Here is a 15,016-nt window from a genome sequence, read left to right on the forward strand (position 1 = left end):
ATTAAAGATAAGAGCTTAGAAACAAGCAGCGGATGCATGAACCCCAATGCTGATTCATATTGATAACATAGTTCATCATGATCCTGTTTATACGGGTAAAATAGTAAAAAAAAAAAACCAAGAAAAAAAGTGAAGTGTCTCTCGGTCTCTCAGCTGTGTGAAGACAAAGTCCACCGTCCTCCTGCGGCAGACAGACAGACAGACAGGCGGATAGACAGGCAGACGGGCTGGGTGTCTCACCACACACACAGAGGTTCGTGGGGACTGTCGAGGCGGTGTGAAGTGGACCCGGCTGTCTGCGCTGGACATGCGGGGACAGGATGGGGGAAGACACAAGAAGAGTTTCTCCGGTCAAGAACTTCTTGGCGGGGGGTGTCGGCGGAGCGTGTCTGCTGCTGGCCGGACACCCGCTGGACACCATCAAGGTGACTGACCGGATGTCAAACTGTTTGTGTAAGCGCTGCGAGACAATCTGTAGTTGAACAAAAGTTTGCTTATTTCCCGGAGAAAAACGTTTCCTTGCTCCCAGTTTGCTGTTTTTGAGCTGCCGTTGTAGATTCGATTATTCTGGATTTATTCTGCCGAGACTGGAAAAAGTCATTGATCACATGAGGGGGTCGAGGGGATTGCTGATAAATCAGCTTAACGTGTCAACAAGGCCAGTATTCAGCTGCAAGACAGGAACTGTGGTGCTGTATTGGATTAGGTAAAAGTCAGTGGTGGAGGAAGTAGCGTCTTCAGATTTACTTTCGTGTGGTTTTAAAGGGCTCATTTTGTACAGGACTGCAATGAATGTCAAGATTATTGTTATTAAGGAGACGAGGGCTGGCATTCACTTCTGCAAGTCTGAATTTAGGGCCGCAGCTAATAAATATTACACATTTTCATATATAACGATGGCCGACAGTGTTGGGTAAGTTACTAGAAAAGTAACTGGTTACTTTACTTTAGTTACTGCTTTGAACTGTAATTGGTTTACTTTACTCATTACTATTTTTAAAAGCCAACTTTGTTACGTTACTCGTTACTTTACTTTTTGGGTTTTTTTCCCACTCATATCCTAATTCCCTATGCAGAATGCATGCAGGAACCAAGTGCTTGGACAGATTGCTCACTGGCAGCACTGCAGTGGAAAGCAGTTTATCTCCAGGACATAGCTTGCACTTCACTGTAACGTTTTTGCCTTTATGTGCAATAAACGGAAAATAATGCGAATATTTCCAGTTAGGGTTAGGGGGATGCCCCTGTGCTTTCGTCCACGTCCATAACTTCACTCTCTTCCATCTGACTCTAACCGATCTCTGCAGCAGCACGCATGCGCCAATAGCTCCGTCTCATTTAACATGCCATTTTTGTGTGAGATAGGTGAGTTCATTTATTTTTCACAATCAATTCGTTTTATTAGTCAACCTATGGATGATTTCACGGCACAAAAACGTGGGTAACGCTGTAACGAGCGTTACTATAGTCTAATAACTACAACATGTAATGCGTTACATTCCTACGTCCCTGACAACAGTAACGAAATTGCAGTAACGCGTTCCTTTGTAACACGTTATACCCAACACTGATGGCCAACACGTCTCCACTTCCTCCACACTGTACAAAAGCGAAGCCAAATATCCGTCATACGAGCCAGCTTGTTCCGGTGACATCATTTGGAGCCAGAGTTTGTGCAGTAGTGACCAGGAGGTGGGGCCACAGTTTGGAGTTCCCGCCCACACACCCACCGAGCCAATCAGGAGCAGTGCTCAGCTGTCAATCATGATGTTTCAGCCCCGTTTTACAGCATCAAATAACTAGTTAAAACCAATCTGATCAGAGACATCTCACCCCCTTTTTTAGATGTCAAATGTCTTTCTTAGAAACTTTATAGAAGATTATTCTAGATCGGTAAAACAAAGGTTTTCTGGACTCATTCGGTATTAACTGCATGCCACACACACATCGGAGTGACTTCATGTCAGGCTAATGACTGTGTGTTTTATGCCAGTAACTGATCTGAGTGTGAGCATGTTGCATCTGATGCTCACATTAACTGCCACAACACCCTGTTTTTTATCAGTGACACTGGAGGGTGTTTCCCTTATCTTGTGTCTCAACAAGCCTCCCTTCACATGGTCAAGATCTCTGTGTGTGTGTGTGTGTGTGTAGCTGATCTTTCTAATTATTCAATTCTGTTCTCCAGGTTAGGCTACAGACACAGCCCAAATCCTCCTGTAATCAGTATAGGCTCTACACAGGAACATATGACTGTTTTCGCAAGACCATATCCAAAGAGGTGAACACACACACACACACACACGCACACACACAACATACTTATTACAGTTGAAATGAATTTAAATTTAGTCCAAATTTTACACAGACTTCCAGAAAAACGTGAAAATAAAATGCAAATGAACAGCAGGTAGATATAACACTCCAGTCAGTGCTGTGAAACAGCAGAAGAAGAAAGAAGAGAAGAGTCATTTATATATATATTTATTATATTTATTTTGTTTTTATTGACTCCCTAACTTTTGAATTTCAGGTGTTTCCACTTGTGTGTTTTTGACACACAAGCTGAAAAAAAACATGTTGATGGAAACACATTTATTGAAAGGACTCAGAAGTCATAAGTGAAGACACTTGGTGAAGAAAGTTATTTAATTTAATATAACTGGTGTGTGTGTTTGTGTGTGTGTATCAAGGGTATCTTGGGACTCTATAAAGGTATGGGGGCTCCTCTGGCAGGTGTGGCTCCAATGATGGCCATCAGTTTCTTTGGGTTTGGCCTGGGAAAACAGCTCCAGCAGACAGACCCTCGCAAACCCCTGACGTAAGTATGCACACACACACACACACACACGTGCATGTTAATGTGAGTGTTTGTCCTACAGTGTGTTTATAATACCTAGAATGTGAGCTCTATATATAACCATTCCTCTGTTGCCCTCCCCCTGCTATCATTCGCTCATTTGAGGCAACACGCCCCCTCCACTCCCCCTTCCCTCATGTTATCGTCCCACCACCCCTGCTGTCAGCCCCTTTTATTTTGACCCTATCTGCTCAGCAGTCCATATATGTATGTGGTAACGTCTCACATGCAGGAGACCACCTGTAGCTTCTGTCTCACCCCTGATGGACTTCAGCCCTCGTGTTTTTGTTGGGGTCGACAGTCCTGCAGAACTTGTCCGTCCTCCCCATTCCCACCCCCACCCCAGAGGGTTTGTGCTGCACAGTATTCCAAGATGAAAAAATCTAAGACAGCATACAATACATACGTGTGTAAGGCCAAAGAGACATTTAGCGTCTGCACTCAGGTCATTTTTTTGTTTAAATGTCTCAGACTCAGTTTCAGGTCTGCAGGTGATAAATGCTTTCCTTCTATCGCCACCTTGAGGTTTACAGTTTTAAGTGAAAACTGGATGAATTACCATGAAATTTGGTTCACTGATTCATGTTTTCCTCAGGATGAACCTGATAATCTTGATTTTCTGACATCCTCAGCTGTGCAAATTAGCAAGAGGCACCATGATAACACGCTCATCTGAGAAGGAAAACATAGTATCAAACACTGCTAACGTTAACATTAGGTTTGCCTCAACATTTTCATCATCGTGGCCAAAACAATTCACTACATTTGAGAACAGCATCACAAATGATCTCTTTAACCTACTAGATAGCTACTGCCACAAACTGTGGTTAGCTAGAAGAAGAAGAATCAGCTTTATTGACAGTATATAGTGTCAATATATTTTTACATACACACACTGAACTCGTCTTCTGCATTTATCCCATCCTTAGTTGAACACACACATGCAACACCCAGCAAATTACATGCAGTGAAACACACACAGGAGCAGTGGGCAGCATCAAGCGCCCGGGGAGCATATTGGGGGGTTAAGTGCCTTGCTCAAGGGCACATCAGCTGGCTAATGGGGGGGAGCATTTTTCGCATTAATCACTCCACCACCACCCATCCGGTGGGGGAATCGAACCAGTGACCCTCCAATCACAAGCTGCTTCTCCAACCTCTAGGCCACGGCTGCCCCAAGAGACCTTCCCATACCGGCCGCCTGAGTGAAAACCAGGAATCCTAACCACTAGACCATATGGGAAGTTGTTAGCTAGCATAGTTAGCATAGTTAGCTAGCAAGCTAACCTTTACCGCATACTGGTAGTAATTAGCTAGTGAGTTACTGAGTCAATTTTATTTTCTGTTTTGTAACAGGGGACGACCAAACAGAAAGAAATTTGAATTAATCAAGATTATTCAACAATATTATCGCATGTGTGTTGCTAACATGATATTAGTTTCTCATTTTTTAAATATTACAGTTATTTTCAGTACTGGTATATGACAACAGCCCCAGTTAAGATGTTAGCACTGTGAATGTGCGGCTGTTAGCATTCAACACATGGGACAGCCTCACAGCGCTGCTAGCGTGACTGCGGACTCGCCGTGGAACGCCATAATGATTAAATCAAAGTAAAATGGTGCCCATAACTCTGAAAGTGATTCTGTTCTGTTTGATTCAGGCACACTCAAATATTCCTGTCTGGCTGTCTGGCAGGGGTCTTCACCACAGTGATTGTTGCTCCAGGAGAGAGAATCAAATGTTTACTCCAGGTAAAGTGTGTGCGTGTGTGATGGTGTGCAGCCTCAAATATTTGATGATGTTATCATCATATGATGTGATATGATGTGATGTCATGGTGTTTGATTTGTCCAGCCAACAGTCCAAAAGTCAGCATCATTGCAATCACTTCACGTTAAGATAATTAAAAGCAGCAAATGTGGATCCATGAAATATTTTATTTTGCAGGAAAAATTACTTAAATGATCATCAAAATAGTTGGGCGGTTAAGTTATAACAAAGCGTCATATTTTATGAACACATCACATGTTTTGCATTCAACAGTCTGAATTTGTAAAGTGACTATTTACTATTAAAGCTGTCAGATTGATGTAGTGAAGTCAAAAGTACAACATTTCACTCTGACATGTAGTGCTGTAGAAGTAGAAAATGGCATGAGATGAAAATACTCAAGTAACTACAAGTAGGTCCAGTTTATACCACAGTAAAGTACTTTAGTAAATGTAATTAATTACTTGTGACCACTTGATGCCCATTAAAGAAGATAAATATTTAGAAAGTACTGCTCTCATATTTGAAGGGGGCCATACCTTATAACAATGTGACCATAACAGTCAGTAACTCAGATTATTTACATCTACAACTGTCCGTGTGCTTTTATACAAACATAATAAAAGTACTTTAACGTGTGTTCTCCAGGTTCAGGCTAGCAGCGGTAAGGCAAAGTACTCGGGTCCACTCGACTGTGCGGTCAGGCTCTATAACGAACAGGGGATCCGTAGTGTCTACAAAGGGACTGTGTTGACGCTGATCAGAGGTAAACATCTGCGTGTGTGTTTGTGTAAGAAGTACTCAGTATTTTAAGTAAATCTTCGAAGGTATTAGCATCAGAAAATACTTGGTGTACTGAAAGTAAAAGTACTTGTTGTGCAGAATAACGTTAAATGGGATGAGGACAAACAAAGCCTTGTGTCAGCATTGTGTTTATCGTTGTGATTGTTAAATCTAAAGGACAGAGCGGATTTCCAGCCTCACGTCCTCTCTGTCTCTGTCTCTCAGACGTGCCTTCTAACGGTCTGTACTTCCTCACATATGAATACCTCAAACACTTTCTGACACCTGAGGGCCAAAGGTGAGTTACATGAGAAAGCCAGTGCTGGAATCTGTACACATCTGAAGTATTTGTATTCTATATGAGTTGTTCTTAGAGGAAAACTACTACTAAAGTACTTGTTGTGCAGAGTAACGTTAAATGGGATGAGGACAAACAAAGCCTTGTGTCAGCATTGTGTTTATCGTTGTGATTGTTAAATCTGAGGTCAGACAGGACAGGACGACAGGGGACACTTTACTACTCATACTTATTTTCTTTTAGTTCATCTTCAGTGCAGGACTTTTACACAGTATTACTACTCTTCAGTAATCTTCAGGGTCTGAATACTTACTGAGCCATTGGAAGAAGCTTCTTCAGGAACACCTTTGATATCTTGTATCCTCAGTTGTGATCTTTACGTGTTAGTGTGTCTCAGCTCAGCACTCCAAACATCCTCCTGGCTGGTGGTGTAGCAGGGATCTTAAACTGGACCATTGCTCTTCCTCCAGATGTCCTCAAATCCAACTTCCAGACAGGTAAGTGAGTGTGGTGTGAAGCTGCACACTGAGCTGTGAAACAGTTTGTTGTAGACCAGTGATAATCAGACTGATATCTGACGCTTTGAAATCATCAGCTGATGTTTTCGCCAATAAACACAAGCTGACTAAGCATCCTGTCACATCATGTTTACTGTTTGTTACTGACTTTAAATCTGTTAGCACAACGACAGCGTTAGCTGAGTCAGAGCTGAGTGGACTGGATGTCCTCCCGCCAAGTTGAAATGTGAACAACATTTCAGTTGCACAGGAACCTCATAGGATGGGAATGATTGTTCCAGGTATTAGTCAAACCCTCAGGTGTTACGGCTTGTGAAAAACTCTAACTGAGTTGATTGAAAAAAATTAATGTTTATTTATTTAGGTAAGTGAAGACAGTATAAGATAAATAGAAAAAGGCCCTTCATGATGTCCATTATCAGGAACTAACGGACAGTGTGGAGCGAAATGAAAAACTGCTCTCCTTTAATGGCATAATATTTAACATTTCTGCATTACAGTGTCTAAAAATAACTCGAACTCTGTTATGTTTCTTTTCATTCCATCGACTTTGTTAAACTACTTATGTTTTTGTGTGTGTGTGTGTGTGTGTCTACAGCTGCAGATGGGAAGTATACAGGTCTGGTCGATGTCCTGAGGACGCTGCTCAGGGAAGAAGGACCTACAGGCCTGTATAAGGGATTCAATGCTGTTTTCCTGCGAGCCTTCCCTGCCAACGCGGTACATCTTTACCCTCATATTACATTATTATGTCATATTTCTACCCCTGATAAGTACAAGCCAACAGCATTGTCTGCTTTTGTATACTTACTCACCACTTCACTCCTCTCTTTCTCCCCCAGGCTTGTTTTTTGGGGTTTGAGGTGGCACTGAAGGGACTGAATGCACTTGTACCCAGTTGGTGAAATGAGAGTCTGCAACTGGAAACCGGTCTGGTCCAGCCTCTCATGTTTCTTTGTACCACAGGGTGTGTTGTAAGTGTTCTGTGTCTTTGGAGTCACGATGTTGAATGTACTGAATTATTATATTTTTAAATGTGACTTTACATTTAATTTTACAAATTCATTTTATACTTCCTTTGTAAACAAGATTTTACACATTTTTATGAGCAATAGTACAGCATAAATGCACACTTATGAATGTATGATTTTGAGATTTATAAACATATTTTGGGCCTTGTGTTTACAAACTGTGATGTTTGTCAGATAGTAAATTTCCATTTCAGAATGAGTTTAGATCACTGTGTGTAAAGATGGACGACATGAGAGCTCCCCAAAAGTGAAGCCCAAACACCTGGACGCCCCCTGGTGGCTGGCTGCAGTACAGCTCATAAACTCCTCCCCCTCCATGTTAGCAGATGGGACATGAGCCAAACTAAAAAACAAAAAAAAAAGTACATGTGAAATAAATTTTTCTCAAAGATGGTTTTTGTCATTTTAGGTCGTTCTTATCACACTGTTGAAGTGTTTGAATAAATAGTTTTGAATTGTCATACAAAGTCACTGTTCACCCCAAGGTTGGAATGCTGACCAAACAAAGTGGGCAACTCCACTGGAATCCCAGGTCGTCTGTGTGATCATTTATTTGGTAATATTAGTGCTGGGTATAGTTTAAAAAATTACAACATCAGTATCCTATAGTGACACTAGTATGAATAAAGTTCATTCACTGCCCATTGTGTGAATAGAAGCATTCAGTTGTGTAAAATGCAAATGATTTTTCACATTACTAAATTTACACCACTTTTGAGTTATAAGCTCTGAGCAATATGAACCCCTACAACACAACAGCAATAAATGTTTAGGTTCCCATGTACAATACTTGCTGTGTGTTAAGATGTACGTTTAACCAAATCATCACAATCATTTAGCAAACCTGGTGAAGTGTATTTCAGTGTGGGAACAAAGACTCTGGTTAAACTGTATTTGGGGAACATACATGGGGTGGGGGGGCTCATTTCTGCCCCCTAGTGGATCAAACGCCCCCCCCGATTTAACACCAGGACATGCTGTCTGAATTCAGTACTAAAACTCCATCCAGAGAGCAGAAGAGGAACCAGCGAAGACATCATGTCAGCACACTTATATTGGGATTGTTGAGTACAGATCTACTGAGAAACCTTGAAGATATACAGAAAATGATAAATGTTAAATATAATATTAAAAAGATAATATAATAATTTATTGTTAATGACATGAAAGACAAGCAGTCTAATCCGGAACAGAAAAATCCTTGTTTAAATGTGGTTCCACATTCACATTAGCTCTTAACAAATCAAATGCTTTTTATCCTAGTTGGATCATTGGCTCAAATATCCAGCACAAAAGACTATGAACCAGTCCAGTAATTCTCCATAGAGCGAAATCTTCAAACAGGAACAAAGGAGGTCAAAGGTCCACATGAGATCAGCTTCACTTTTGACCTACTTCACAGCATACATTTCCCATAGAGCCGCGTTTCTACGCGAACTACGTTTAACCTTTACGAAGAGTAACGTCCATTGTCATCATTTATGAAGCTGTAAACTTAGAAAATACAACCAACAACAAATCTCCACGCATACAGAAAGTCTTGAAAACTATTACTAACGGTCTGAAAGAGGCTTTCCCACCACGCAACTACAATACCCATAATACCCATCGCGCTTCCTTCATTTCCGGGTCGGTAATCTGTCAGCCTGTCTGCAGTACAAAGGTGAGGTAGATGTTTGATCTTTAGCTACTTTTAAGTTATTAAAGTCTTTGAGTATGATAGAAAACGGACTGATGGAGCTTCACGTTACATTATATGCATACTTAAGAGCGACAAAGGCCGTTTTTTGGCTGTAAGACAATAGCTTGTCAGAGTCCTGAATAAAATGCAGGCAGATAACTGTTGACTGACAGTACGGTTTCTGTGCAGCGTTAACTAAACTTGCACTTTGGTTTGCCCGCTTGTGAGCGAGTTTTCTACAGGGCCGGCGGTTTGTGTCTGTCACCGCCGACTGCGTCCGTAAACTTCGGCTAGTCGTCTAGCTAGCAGGCTAACGTCAGCTAACGTCAGTCATAACCCTGAACGCTGTGACCTCAGGCGGGGTGAAATCGTAATGACTGCTGGGTTAAATGAGAAAAGAAAGTGCTGCACACTCACATTCCCCCACAGTCAGACCAATAACAGACTGACTACTGACTGAACACTGACGGTGTGAGACACGGAGGGACTGCGGGCTTGGAACTTATTCCTGGGATTAAAGATGAGGTGAACAGTCCCAGCAGACCGACTGTAGTATAGATGAGAAATTGTTTTAAAAGAGCATTGAGCATGATCACATTTTCACTGCAGTGACCAAATTATCATTAAGATCTGTAGAAACGTCAGAAACCAGACAGACTATCTTTGACTTTGTTTATTGTGTGTTGTGTCTCTTTTTGTCAGTGTGTTACATTTATAATATGAGTGTATGGAGGTGGAGAGAGCCTGTAACCATAACTGTACAAAAATACAATTAAACTTAATGAACAGGAAACCAGATGAACTGATAAACAAGAGATCCGCAAGGTCTAACATCTGTGCTCGATTATTTTTACACCATAATATCGTATGTGTTTTATTAGCCTGATATCAGTACTTTATTTTTAAATATCATTATTGCCAGTGCGGTACATCACAACACCTCTGTCAGCAGCATAAATGCTAACTATGAAGTGTATTAAGACAAAAATAACAAAGTGAACAAATTAAGTGAGGAGATGAAGAAGTTGCCATTAAAAACGTCCTAAATCTGAAAGCTGTAGTTGAGTTATAATAGACACCGAAGTCTATGTTGCGCGTGTGCATTAGCATGTAAATCACTTTGGACAAAAATGTCTGAAAAGCAATTGAATAAAATGTGATTCATTCTTTTAAAAAAATCTCCACATTATGCAGTAATGATTGTAGTCACAGGAATGATGGAGTAGGCTTTGTTCTCCTGTGAATTGATTGCACTGCCATAATATCATAAAAACATCCCACAAAATGCTGAACATCGGATTCGCTAATCATCCACGTGGATAACTTGTCTCTCCCTGACAGAAGACCAACCTAAAGCAGCAGATGCATCTCTGCCTTTAGGTTGTGTCAAACATCCTCCCCTCCCACTAATGCAAGTTAAATGACGTCTTTTTATTTGGTCGTTTGATTGTCAGGTTTAATTTCTAAACTGGCAAAAGTCAGTCCTGAGTTTAGTTGTCCTCTGGTGTTGCTCACTATGTGTGACTTGTTCCAGGTTAACGTGTGTGTGTGTGTGTGTGTCTGTAGTGTCTGTGGCGCGCTGCGATGCCCCTCGAGGTCAGATGGCCGTTTCCACTATGCCCTCCTTTGGCCTGGAGGGTCTCCAGCTCACTGGTCATGGGCATGGTGGGCTCCTACTCCTACTTCTGGACCAGTAAGTTGGAATATTCGTATAGCAGCACAGCACCAACAGGAATGTTCTCACTTGCAACACGTGGGATTTCAGTCTTCTTCTTGTTTCTTTGTCTTCAGAGTACATGAACTACATGACGGTCCACAACCAAGAGGTTTTATTGGACCTGATTGACCAGAGGCCCTCCGACACGCCCCTCATCACTCTGTCCAATCACCAGTCGTGTATGGATGACCCACACATCTGGGGTAAGAACAGGTCTGAAGTCATGTGTGGACAGTAACACCACAAAGCAGTGACATAATCCACGTCTGTTTTGCGACAGGAGTGCTGAAGCTCAGACATTTGTGGAACTTCAACAAGATGCGATGGTGAGTCTCGTCGCTCGCACCACACGTAGCGCTGAGAGCGTTTTGGTTTTTCTGATGATGTGAATCTGTTTGAGCAGGACTCCAGCAGCGTCTGACATCTGTTTCACCAGAGAGCTGCATTCACGGTTCTTCAGCCGCGGAAAGTGTGTTCCCGTCTGCAGAGGTGAGTCTCAGTGGACGCTAACGTCTTCTTTGTCTCGCCGTCTGTTCAGCTGATGTCACGTGTTTTCTGCAGGCGACGGCGTTTATCAGAAGGGCATGGATTTTGTTCTGGAGAAACTGAACAGAGGAGAGTGGGTGCACATTTTCCCAGAAGGTGCGTTTACCTTCTGCGTCACACTTCACGCTTCTTTGGGATGTGGTTATCATGGTAACTAAACTCTCGTCTCTCCTTCAACAGGCAAAGTCAACATGACAGAAGAATTTATCCGGCTAAAATGGGGTGAGTACAGTGCATGTTTCTGTTTCTGTTCCTGAGTCTGTGCTTTAATCAAACCAAAAAGGCTTGAACTTTTGAAACACTGTGGACCTCTGACTGAATGTGTTTACATTTGTGTGTATTTTATGTCTTTCCTATGTATTTGCATCATTTAAATTTAAAAATAAAAGTTAGTGTAGGCCTATTACAATTGGAACAAGACGATGAGCATAGAAGAGACGAGGATCCTGTTATTGAAAATAACCTGTGAAGATGTTTGAGTCCCAGACTGCAAAAAGCTGTCACATTCCCATTAATAGGGTTAGGGTTAGGGTTTTAATTAATAGGGTTAATCCTTTTGGGCCCTCGCAGCCTCTCACACTCCGGCACTTAGCAGGTGATGTGAGCTTCAGGGGCCGCTGGGATCAGGACTGCGGCTCCCTGGTGATGACAAAGTGCAGGTGGAAAGCGGGAACGTGAGGATTGTTGTTACCCTTCAGTGGGGTTTGAGGTGTTTCCGTGGGGAGAACCTTCGCTCTTCCTCTGGCTGATGTGTACCTGAGGGAAGTTTCTCCCTGGTTCACCTGAGCAGGATACATCACCCCATTACAAGCATTAGTTTACCCTTGAAGGCCAGAATTCATTTTTTGTGAAAATATTCCTGCTCTACATGCCGTTTTCTCTTGCGGCTGATGTCTGACTGTCTCCGTCCTCCGCTGTCTCACGCCTACCGTGTCTTCTCGTGCCCCTGTTGTCAAACTGTCCTGGTCTCCGATGCTGAGTCCAGTCCCAGTCTGGTGTCCAGCTGTGTTCAGGGGGAGGTTGAGCCAGGCCCAGCTGGTCGGAGTCCAGGCACAAACAATCGCTCTCTGACCTTATCATTAGTTGGTCTGTTGGGAATCTGAGGAAAACCAATAAAAGTGTCCGTGTGGTTCCAATAAATGAGCCACAAGTCTTGGCTGGATTGAACTCCTGGCGTAGGAGGGAAGGCCTTATTTTGAGTTGGCGGTTCAGTGAGATTATTTGCACTTTTGACGGCTGTGGGAATGCTATTGTGTTTCTGAGCATCTCTGGTTTGTGGTTTAGGTGTGGGCCGGCTAATATCGGAGTGCTCCCTGAATCCGGTCATCCTGCCACTGTGGCATGTGGGTGAGTACCCCAACACGTTAGGTCACATGTTGTCTGCCACACCACAGAAACTGGAAGAGACAAAGTTAACGAAGTGCATGTGTAGATGTTTTAACTTTTCAATTTACTGTTTTTGCTTCAGGCAGTATTTTTAGGGGCATTTGTCTCTACCTGAGAGACTGAGGGTTCAGGGGACAGGAAGTCTGCAGCACATCAGTGCTTTCCAAACTTACTTTGCTGTAACTCACTGGAGCTCAAAATGGGTATTAATCCACCACTGAAAATAGTCCCCAACAAATGCTCTATTTCCTGAGAGGCGGACGAGCACGTGGATCCACTGACATTAACGTAAATGTAGAATATCGTGTTATTGTGACGTCCTGCTGTGTGATTCGCCCTCAGGTCTGAGTGATGTTCTGCCAAACATGAAGCCCTACATTCCTCGCATTGGCAAGGTGGGAGCACTCACTCTGATCCCAGCGGTGGTTTAGTAGTTTGTTCACCTTGACTTTGTGTTGGCTGTAAGCATCTGTTTGTTTCCAGAGGATCACTGTGCTGGTGGGGAAGCCGTTCACCGTCAAAGACCTTGTTGAATCCCTGCGAGCTGAAAACAGGAGCCAGGTGAGGACAGGATGTGTTACACCTGCACACGCTGGGCCCCAGCATGTGCAACCAGTGATGTAACAAATACAGACTGAGACAGATTTGTTAAGTCCAAAGCTTTGGCTCAAAACGTTTAGCACGTGAAATGCATGAAAGTCATTTATTGGTGTCTTCTTTTTCATTTTACTGATTAAAGTAGTCGGTGAATCATTTTGTTTCAGGTCTATTTGGCAGAATTTTGAACAGCTCTGATAGGAGGCATCCATAAATGTGTTTTTTGCTTTGGCAGAAGAACATTATGAAGTGCAACTCATTCTTTTCCTTTCAGTTGGAAATGAGGAAGACGTTGACTGATTTCATTCAGGTGGAATTTCGGAGCCTGAAAGCCCAGGCCGAGGCCCTCCACGGGCACATCCAGACCAAATCCTGAGTCCCTGCTGCACTCCTCACGGCCAGCAGGGCTGATCGTGGTCTACCCGGGACTGAGGGTAGCACTGTCACAACTGGAAGTCCACACAGAGGACTGTTCTGAACACTTTTGTTGTCCCTTCCTTCTCTCTCCTGGATCACCCACACGTCCTCACTGAGGCGTCATGGAGTCACGAGAAGCTCTTGAACTTTCTCAGCTATGTTTTCCGTGTGTCGTTTCGTCGTTGTGGGATCATGACCATTTCCATCCTCCTCCTCTACGTGTTTGCGGGTGCGTAGGATTCAGAGGAGTCTTCTGGGACAAGTTTCCTTTAGCGTGTAATCACCTGACACTGGCTCTACAGTGGAACTTTACATGTCTTTGCAGGTCCTGGAGGGGGAGGATGACAGGTAACAATCTGCAAACTCACCACTAGATGTCGCTAAATCCTACTCACTGGACCTTTAAAACGAGGCGTCATGTTTTTATTTAACACAGAAAATGCTGGGATAGACTCTAATCCACTGCCATGATGAGCAGTTTAGAAAACGGATAGATTGATACTTTAATTAAAACCAATCGTCAATACTGCGTGACCTCCGAGCAGCCGGTTACTGTACTGCTTCAGAAGAGTCTTGAACGTTTGTAATTTCCAGACCAATTTTCTACAGTCGATTTGGACATGAAGTATCTTCAGGGTTGCTCATTTAACATTTAGCATTTTAGGTGCTGGTCAGCCCAGGATGATTCCACACCTCTTAATGTATGTGTAGCGCCAATGCAGGACATCGTGAGGTACAAAGTGTGGACGTGGGTCTAACACATCACACTCTCATGCAGCAGAACAGAGTTAGCCTTTCTATGGTTTATTCAGCATAACCATAGAAATCCGACTCATCCTAACCGTAAAGTTGTCAGACTTTAGACTCCTTTGGTTGCCGGCGATGACACTGGTGGAACAGAGCAGCTGGTGTCAGCCAAACCGCCTCACGCTGAGCAGAAATGCTCATGGAAGAGTTTTCGGATTGCTTACGCTCAGCGGTCCGTTTGCCACAACCTTTCAGTCACCTGCCCCACAGCTGACCTGCACAGGCTGTGCAGGAAGGGAGAATGTTAAAAACATTGCGACTGCATGTTACCTCATTTTTAGGAGATCCTTACACAAAGCTGCTGTTAGGTTAAATACTAAATCATAGTATGAGTGTGCCCCTCTACAGATTATGTAATCTCATGAAGTTAGTCAGGAAGTCAGCACGGTACTGCATGGTAAAGAGTAAATGATTGTGAGGATGGTATATTTGTACTATCGCGCCTTGTGTCCTCTCTCCCTCATCTTCCCTGTACATTCAAATCAGGTGTGCAAATGGTTTCTTAGAGCTTAACGTTGTGTTGCTCTCAGATGAAGCGTTGAATGCAGAGTTGTTCTGGAGCTTCTTTCCCAGCTGGATGCTGCCTGCGTACAGGTGTAAA

General features: G+C 43.0%; 2 protein-coding genes across 3 annotated transcripts; both read left to right on the forward strand.

The window, feature by feature from the left end:
* The first annotated feature begins 117 nt into the window (after positions 1-117).
* Positions 118-7,788, forward strand: si:dkey-150i13.2 (mitochondrial carnitine/acylcarnitine carrier protein). Of its 2 annotated transcripts, XM_046396419.1 has the most exons (9): positions 128-425; positions 2,189-2,281; positions 2,694-2,821; positions 4,525-4,615; positions 5,283-5,400; positions 5,643-5,715; positions 6,103-6,212; positions 6,832-6,953; positions 7,076-7,788. In XM_046396419.1, exons 1-9 carry the CDS (start codon positions 321-323, stop codon positions 7,136-7,138), a joined length of 903 nt encoding a protein of 300 aa, XP_046252375.1. In that variant the 5' UTR covers positions 128-320; the 3' UTR covers positions 7,139-7,788. The 2 variants fall into 2 exon arrangements, with proteins under 2 accessions (XP_046252376.1, XP_046252375.1); XM_046396420.1 differs by lacking the exon at positions 2,189-2,281 and having other exon boundaries at positions 118-425.
* Positions 7,789-8,778: 990 nt separating this feature from the next.
* tafazzin (tafazzin, phospholipid-lysophospholipid transacylase) lies at positions 8,779-14,080 on the forward strand. Its single transcript, XM_046396424.1, has 11 exons — positions 8,779-8,927; positions 10,512-10,638; positions 10,737-10,865; positions 10,943-10,988; positions 11,066-11,151; positions 11,224-11,304; positions 11,389-11,430; positions 12,493-12,555; positions 12,937-12,989; positions 13,078-13,155; positions 13,466-14,080. The coding sequence occupies exons 2-11, from the start codon at positions 10,530-10,532 to the stop codon at positions 13,565-13,567; spliced, it is 789 nt and encodes a 262-aa protein (XP_046252380.1). The 5' UTR covers positions 8,779-8,927; positions 10,512-10,529; the 3' UTR covers positions 13,568-14,080.
* The last annotated feature ends 936 nt before the right edge of the window (positions 14,081-15,016 follow it).

This window comes from Scatophagus argus, chromosome 8 (genome assembly GCF_020382885.2).
Source record: "Scatophagus argus isolate fScaArg1 chromosome 8, fScaArg1.pri, whole genome shotgun sequence".
Classification (NCBI taxonomy): domain Eukaryota; kingdom Metazoa; phylum Chordata; class Actinopteri; family Scatophagidae; genus Scatophagus; species Scatophagus argus.

Coding starts and splice junctions, on each gene's coding strand:
- si:dkey-150i13.2 (XM_046396419.1), top strand. CDS start 321: ATGGGGGAAGACACAAGAAGAGTTTCTCCGGTCAAGAACTTCTTGGCG. Junction 5,401..5,642: donor TGTGTTGACGCTGATCAGAG/GTAAACATCTGC, acceptor TCTGTCTCTCAG/ACGTGCCTTCTAACGGTCTG. Junction 6,954..7,075: donor GAGCCTTCCCTGCCAACGCG/GTACATCTTTAC, acceptor TTTCTCCCCCAG/GCTTGTTTTTTGGGGTTTGA.
- tafazzin (XM_046396424.1), top strand. CDS start 10,530: ATGCCCCTCGAGGTCAGATGGCCGTTTCCACTATGCCCTCCTTTGGCC. Junction 10,866..10,942: donor GGATGACCCACACATCTGGG/GTAAGAACAGGT, acceptor GTTTTGCGACAG/GAGTGCTGAAGCTCAGACAT. Junction 11,431..12,492: donor ATTTATCCGGCTAAAATGGG/GTGAGTACAGTG, acceptor TTTGTGGTTTAG/GTGTGGGCCGGCTAATATCG.